This window comes from Rhinopithecus bieti, unplaced genomic scaffold (genome assembly GCF_001698545.2).
Source record: "Rhinopithecus bieti isolate Rb0 unplaced genomic scaffold, ASM169854v2 scaffold_20069, whole genome shotgun sequence".
NCBI classification, from domain to species: domain Eukaryota; kingdom Metazoa; phylum Chordata; class Mammalia; order Primates; family Cercopithecidae; genus Rhinopithecus; species Rhinopithecus bieti.
In genome coordinates, this window is record NW_016809702.1 from 942,425 (window position 1) to 950,638 (window position 8,214).

At 42.5% G+C, this 8,214-nt stretch overlaps 1 protein-coding gene across 1 annotated transcript in view; it reads left to right on the forward strand.

The window, feature by feature from the left end:
* The window catches only part of LOC108540882 (lysophospholipase 1), a 47,181-nt gene that overhangs the window by 27,602 nt on the left and 11,365 nt on the right, over positions 1-8,214 (forward strand). Inside the window, 3 exon segments of the mRNA XM_017890142.1 lie at positions 469-534; positions 3,763-3,810; positions 4,770-4,840. Of these exon segments, the coding sequence (XP_017745631.1) occupies positions 469-534; positions 3,763-3,810; positions 4,770-4,840 (185 nt within the window).

The following is an 8,214-nucleotide window of genomic DNA, read 5'->3' on the forward strand; positions in this document are numbered from 1 at the left end:
AGGATGTTGTTTTAATAGTATTGAGGGCCCACATTTTAAAGGTATTTTTAGGCCGGGTACGGTGGCTCATGCCTGTAATCCCAGCACTTTGGGAGGCCAAGGTGGGCGGATCACAAGGTCAGGAGATCAAGACCATCCTGGCTAACATGGTGAAACCTCGTCTCTACTAAAAAATAGAAAAAATTAGCCAGACGTGGTGGCGGGCGCCTGTAGTCCCAGCTACTCAGGAGGCTGAAGCAGGAGAATGGTGCAAACCCATGAGATGGAGCTTGCAGTCAGCCGAGATCTCGCCACTGCACTCCAGCCTGGGTGACAGAGCGAGACTCCATCAAAAAAATACAAAACAAAAAAACATATTTTTAGGATTTAGCATTTATCTTCACAGTTTTTTAAAGTATTCTTCTGCTACTAACTTATTGGAATTTAAAACAGTATCTAATAGCATTATTCAAATGATTTTTCCACCAGGCACGGATGGGCAGAAGCCTTTGCAGGTATCAGAAGTTCACATATCAAATATATCTGCCCGCATGCGTGAGTATTTCTGATCTTCAGACTTTTGATTCAGAGTCTGGAGAGGAGCAATTGTGATTGCTTTACCCTTCCAGAAAAGTATTTGAATATAGTTAATTTTTATTTTTTAAATATTCTGTTTAAAAATAAAGATTAGTAGAATTTCTTAAAACTAAAATGGTTTCTTAAATTTTTTTTTCTCTTTTTCTCTTTTGTTAAGCAATTTAAAATATTGCTGTCTTGGAAGTCAGCTGAACTTAAGACCAGAACAATTATTTAATTAATTGATTTATTTATTTTTGAGACAGAGTCTCACTCTGCCACCCAGGCTGGAGTGCAGTGGTGTGATCTTGGCTCACTGCAGCCTCCGCCTCCTGGGTTCAAGCGATTCTCCTGCCTCAGCTTCCACAGTAGCTGGGATTACAGGTGTGTGCCACCACGCCCAGCTAGTTTTTGTATTTTNTTGAATATAGTTAATTTTATTTTTTAAATATTCTGTTTAAAATAAAGATTAGTAGAATTTCTTAAAACTAAAATGGTTTCTTAAATTTTTTTTTCTCTTTTCTCTTTTGTTAAGCAATTTAAAATATTGCTGTCTTGGAAGTCAGCTGAACTTAAGACCAGAACAATTATTTAATTAATTGATTTATTTATTTTGAGACAGAGTCTCACTCTGCCACCCAGGCTGGAGTGCAGTGGTGTGATCTTGGCTCACTGCAGCCTCCGCCTCCTGGGTTCAAGCGATTCTCCTGCCTCAGCTTCCACAGTAGCTGGGATTACAGGTGTGTGCCACCACGCCCAGCTAGTTTTTGTATTTTTGGTAGAGACGGGGTTTCACCATGTTGGCCAGGCTCAAACACCTGACCTCAAGTGATCTACCTGCCTTGGCCTCCCAGAAAAATTATTTTAGATATACAAATATCTATAAAGTTCTAGGATATCCCTAGGGTATCTCTGAAGGGGATTTACCTGTTAGATTTGTGAGAAATCTTTATTATGTTGAAAACACTCTTTAATTTTATCATTTGGGGCAATGTTGATGTACTGTGGAAAGAGCACAGACTTTAGAATATGGTAGGTTTGGTTTTGAATTCTGGCTCTGAAAGTACTTGTGGATGTCAAAAAGAAATTAGTAAATTTTGAGCAAACTTGGAAGATCAATAAGATTGGCACATTAGGTCAAGCTTGTCCAACCTGTGGCCCAGGTCAGCTTTGAATGCAGCCCAATACAACAAATTAGTAAACGGTCTTAAAACGTTATGAGATTTTTTTTTTTTTTTTTTTTTTTTGCTATTTTAAATATAATTTTATTTTTTACCTCATCAGCTATTGTTAGTGTTAATGTATTTTTATGTATGGCCCAAGACAATTATTCTTCCCATGTAGCCCAGGGAAACCAAATGATTGGACATCCTTGATTTAGGTCAAAAGGTTGCTGAGAAGCAGTCACCATGGAGAAGACAAGAAGGGATTGGACATACTCATATCAGTTAGTAATTCATCCCCAGAAGTGGTAGTAGCAGTAGAGTTGGGACAGATACATGAACATGAAAGAGGGAATGGGAAGAAGAACAGTAGCTGAGAAGATTGGATAAGAAAACATTTCGTCCTCTTTTATCCTGAAATACAGGGTCTGTCTTACCTCTGTAGGCTACAGTGAATACTGTGGCTAGGGTCTCTATGTCCTCTCATTCTGCTCAAGCAAGAGACAGAATTCTTTTACTCTTTTCTTTCTTTCTTTCTTTTTTTTTGAGACAGTCTCTCTGTCGCCTAGGCTGGAGTGCAGTGGCATAATCCCGGTTCACTGCAACCTCTGCCTCCCGGGTTCAAGCGATTCTCCTGCCTCAGCCTCCCGAGTAGCTGGAATTACAGGCACCTGCCACCATGCCCGGCTGATTTTTTGTGTTTTAATAGAGACAGGGTTTCACCATGTTGGCCGGGCTGGTCTCGATCTCTTGACCTCTTGATCCGCCCACTTTGGCCTTCTAAAGTGCTGGGATTACAGGTGTGAGCNTTCTTTCTTTTTTTTTGAGACAGTCTCTCTGTCGCCTAGGCTGGAGTGCAGTGGCATAATCCCGGTTCACTGCAACCTCTGCCTCCCGGGTTCAAGCGATTCTCCTGCCTCAGCCTCCCGAGTAGCTGGAATTACAGGCACCTGCCACCATGCCCGGCTGATTTTTTGTGTTTTTAATAGAGACAGGGTTTCACCATGTTGGCCGGGCTGGTCTCAAACTCCTGACCTCAGGTGATCCGCCCACTTTGGCCTCCCAAAGTGCTGGGATTACAGGCGTGACCCACCCCGCCCGGCCCAGAATTTTTTTTTTTTTTTTTTTTTTTTTTTGAGACGGAGTCTCGCTTTGTCACCCAAGCTGGAGTGCACTGGCCAGATCTCAGCTCACTGCAAGCTCCGCCTCCCGGGTTCACGCCATTCTCCTGCCTCAGCCTCCCGAGTAGCTGGGACTACAGGCGCCCGCCACCTCGCCCGGCTATAGAATTCTTAATTACATTGGAATGGATATTGATATTTGCCCTAATTTGAACTGCTTTGAAAGGCTGTTGCCCAACATAGGGAAGTTTGTATTCTCAAAGAAATGTTGATAGTTTTAACCTTTAAGGTGGGCTTCATGAATCAGGATGAAAGTGGTAAGATGTAGTTAGAGTGTGTTTATTTTTCTTTCGTTTGGATGGAGCCGAATTCTGATTATCTAGCATATTTTTAATCACAGACTTGAATTGGCTATAGTGGGCACTTAGGCAAATTTTGGATTTCCCTTATTTATTTAGAGGTTTCTTGATCAAGTGAGTACATAGCTAAGAACTAGAAAATTAACAAAAGTGTAATCTGAGCATAGGAGAATTGATGCTACAGTATCAGTGTAATAAATCGCTCATTGTCCTTAGCCCCATACCAGAATCTCGTATTTTATACATTTCCAACTGTCTTGGTTTCTGGTTTCTCTTCTCGTGTCTGAGAAGTCAAAGGTAGTAAGTAAGGGTGTTGAGAAGGAAAATGTATTTGTCAAACTTCGTCGTTTGTTGCTGTTGCTCTGTCTTCAGAACACATTTGGAGGGGCATGGAAAGCAGAGTTGTACAGGTATGGATGAAGTAAAACAGTTCATATGTTAAAACTGTAGCATATAGTTTTGTGTAGGTCTCAAGTAATTATCTATTTTTGATTAATGGAATTTATCAGTTCTTATGTGTTGTTATTCTGATTTTGTTGTTTTGTTTTTTTCTTTTCCATGTAGGCCTGTTAGGCCTGTTACATTAAATATGAACATGGCTATGCCTTCATGGTAAGTAAGAATTTACTTATTCAATAAGAACATTATATTACTGATTTAATGTTATCAGAAATGCTTTTGTGTACAGCAATTTTTATTTAGCTGTTTTTTAAATTGCAAAGTTGCATAGTTAACCTTAACCTTTATTTATTTACATTTTTGTACTCTAGATTTAGGGGTAAACTTAAGGAGCTGTACATACAGGTAGAGAAATAGGAGAGAATGTTTGAATAAAAATAATGTGGGAGAGTATCTTCTGCTGCTTGATAAACCTTTGTTGGTTTTAGTAACCCAACATTCGAATGACCCCTATTAAACCACAGCCTCCAATTTCTTGCCTGTCTGGGTTGTTTTTAAGGAAACCGCTTCCTTTCCAGCCCTCTGAAGATACCCTCACATTCCCTCTGCACTTTATTGTCAGAAAGTAGGGTCAGTTTTTTGTTCCTGTGTGCTACTTCCAGACTATGATTTTTCCTGACCGTTCTCTGAGACTCCTACCATCAGGTCTGTTAAAAAACGATGACTTTAGCCAGCCATGGTGGCTCACACCTGTAATCCCAGCACTTTGGGAGGCTGAGGCAGGCTGATCAACTGAGGTCAGGAGTTCAAGACCAGCCTGGCCAACACAGCAAAACCCCGTCTCTACTAAAAATACAAAAATTAGCCAGGTGTGGTGGCATATGTCTGTAGTACCAGCTACTCAGGAGACTGACACAGGAGAATCGCTTGAACCTGGGAGGGGGAGGCTGCAGAGAGCTGAGATCATGCCACTGCACTTCAGCCTGAGCAACAGAGTGAGACTTCATCTCAAAAAAAAAGAAAAGGAAAAAAAACATAAAATAAAATAAAAAAGAATATTTCTGGTTAGCCTTTTAATCCAAGCTACCATGAATGGAATAAAATATACTTACTACAATAATAGATTTTCTTAGAATCAAATGGTTCTTTTAAGATTTTGCCTTATTTTACAGGTTTGATATTATTGGGCTTTCACCAGATTCACAGGAGGATGAATCTGGGATTAAACAAGCAGCAGAAAATAGTAAGTACAGAAAATGTTTATGAAGCCAAAAGTGTTCTTAAATGTTTTTAGTAGATTCAGTAATCATATCAGTACTGGTTAAAAATTACACATTTGGGCCAGGCACGGTGACTCATGCCTGTAATCGCAGTACTTTGGGAGGTGGAGGTGGGTGGATGACCTAAAGGTCAGGAGTTTGAGACCAGCTTGGCTAGCATGGTGAAACCCCATCTCTACTAAAAATACAAAAATTAGCTGGGCGTGGTGGTGGGCGCCTGTAATCCCAGCCACTTGAGAGGCTGAGGCAGGAGAGTTGCTTGAACCTGGGAGGTGGAGGTTGCAGTGAGTTGAGGTCGCCCCACTGCACTCCAGCCTGGGCAACAAGAGCGGAACTTCGTCTCAGAAAAAAAAAAAAATTACACATTTATCTAATCTCAGGAGGCATTGCTGTTTCCTTCCTTTCACCCCCTGCGCCCCAGAGAGGGTCTTGCTCTGTCACCCAGGCTGGAGTGTAGTGGCGTGATCAAAACTCACTGCAGCGTTGACCTCCTGAACTCAAGTGACCCTCCCACCTCATCCTCCTGAGTAGGCTGGGGCCACAGAGATGCATACCACCATGCCCAGCCAGTTTTTAATTTTTTTATTTTTGTAGACACGGGGTCTCCCTATGTTGCCCAGGCTTGTTTTCCTTTCTGGTCACTCTGTTACTTGTTTGCCACAGTGTCCATGTGGACTCACTTGAGTATGGGCAATGGAGATGAAGTGGATGGGGAAAAATTGCATTTATCAAGCTTTAACTCTGTCAGACATAGAATAGTTTTGCTTTGATTTACATAGGAAAATGGAGAAAACAACAGAATGTTTAATAGTTTGGGCCGGCCAGGCATGGTGGCTCATGCCTATAATCCCAGCACTTTGGGAAGCCGAGGTGGGCAGATCATCTGAGGTCAGGAGTTCAAGACCAGCCTAGCTAACATGGTGAAACCCCGTTTCTACTGAAAAAAATTAGCTTGGCATGGTGGCGCACACCTGTAATTCTAGCTGCTCGGAAGGCTGAGGCAGGAGAATCGCTTGAACCCAGGAGGCAGAGGTTTCAGTGAGCCGAGATTGCACCATTGCACTCTGGCTTGGGCAACAAGAATGAAACTCCATCTCAAAAAAAAAAAAGTGTTGGCCAGTTGTCTTCATTAAAGAGACTTGGAATAACAGTGAAAATAATGATATAATGAGTATAATGATAAGAAACAGTGAAAATGTGGCCAAGTGTGGTGACTCACGCCTGTAACCCCAGTACTTTGAGAGGCCGAGGCAGGCGGATCACCTGAGGTCAGGAGTTCGAGACCAGCCTGACCAACATGGTGAAACCCCATCTCTACTAAAAATACAAAAAAATTAGCCAGGCGTGGTGGCAGGTGCCTACGATCCCAGCTACTTGGTACGCCGAGGCAGGAGAATCACTTGAACCCAGTAGGCGGAGGTTGCAGTGAGCTGAGATTGTGTCATTGCACTCCAGCGTGGGCGACAGAGGGACACTCTGTCTCAAAGAAAAAAAGTTGTTAATTTTAGTGCGGTAGTAATAACAGGTGCCACTGATTGAGCACATAACTGTTTAGAAGCTAGGTATTTTTTATGGAGCACCTCATTTGACACCCCTGTGAAGTATTAGCTCTGCTTTACAAAACCTCGAAAGTCTGGTCTCTGGTTAGTACTCCATCTCCTTTATGATTTTGATAATTCCATTTGTTGGGAGGGGAAACAGAACACTAACTTACTAGGATGTGTCTATTTTTAAGAAATGCACAGGAGGCCGAGCACAGTGGCTTATGCCTGTATTACCAGCACTTTGGGAGGCTGAGGCGGGTGGATTGCCTGAGGTTGGGAGTTCGAGATCAGCCTGACCAACATGGAGAAACCCCGTCTGTATTATAAATACAGAATTAGCTGGGCATGGTGATTCCTGCCTATAATCCCAGCTATCCGGGAGGCCGAGCCAGGAGAATCATTTGAACCCGGGAGGTAGAGGCTGCAGTGAGCTGAGATCCCACCGTTGCACTCCAGCATGGGCAATAAGAGCGAAACTCCGTCTCAAGAAAGAAGGAAAGAAATGCACAGGAATATGCTTTTCTTTTACACGTGTGTACCGAAATATTGACAAGTATAATAATGTGAGGAGTGGGATTGCTTTCAGGAAAATCTGTTTGGTGACTCCTGAGTGTGGATGGTGTAGGTGGATGTGGGCAGCAATGGCGAGACAGGCTGGCTGTGAATTGTTCTGCTTTTTGGTAATTTTTTTATTTACATAGTGTATCAGTTATTTAGAGACTGTTGTTTAGAGACTGTTATTTAGAGATTATTGCCCAGGTTAGAGTACAGTTGGCGATCATATCTCACTGCAGCCTCAAATTCCTGGTCTCCAGCAACTCTGCCGCCTCAACTCCTGAGTAGCTGGGACTACAGGCATGTGCCACCATGCCTGGCTAATTTTTAAACTGTTTTGTAGAGACGAATTCTCATTATGTTGTCCAGGCTGGTGGGAAACTCCTGCCCTCAGGTGATCCTCCCCAAAAGTACTGGGATTACCGGCACGAGCCATTGGGCGCAACCCTTTTGTTTTAAAAGAACTCTTGAAGGTCTTTAAAACAGGGAAAATACATTCAAAAGATGTGAGATATTTGGGAATGTCAAACCAACAACACTGACTTACGGGATTATCAAAAAGTAGTTTAAAGTTAGAATCCTAGAGTTAGGTTTTTGTCTGAAAATAATAGACAGCAAAAGTTCGAGAGTAAGGGTTAGACGCTGTGGAAAACAGGGAGGACCTGGGGCCTGTGAAGAAGATAAGTGGGCCTCATGAGTTCCAGAATGAAAAATTCTGTCCTAACAGTAGAGTTGGCCTACAAAATACTTGTTACTTCTTTCCTCTATGAAGTGATGACTCACTGGAGAGAATTAGAATCAGACTCAGCCAGGAAAGAAAGAACAAAAGAGAATGTGCTACTGAGCAAAGAAGACAGTGGTCAGGTTACATAGTTGGGGGTACATAGTGCCCGTACCCTTAGGTGAAAGATGATTGAGGCCAAAGGATGTTGCTCATACCTGTAATCCTAGCACTTTGAGAGGCTGAGGCAGGAGGACACTTGAGCCCAGGGGTTCAAAACCAGCCCGGCAAGAGTCTGTACAAAAAATAAACAAAATTAGCTGGGCGTGGTGGCACATATCTGTGGCCCCCCAGCTGCTTGAGAGTCTGAGGTGGGAGGATTGCTTGAGCCTGGGAGGTCAGGCAACAGAGTGAGACCTTGTTTTGAGAGAGAGAGAGACAGAGAGAAAGAGAGAGAGCCAAAGAGATTGATTCTCTAATTTTTTTTTTTTTTTTTTTTTTAGATGGAGTCTTGCTC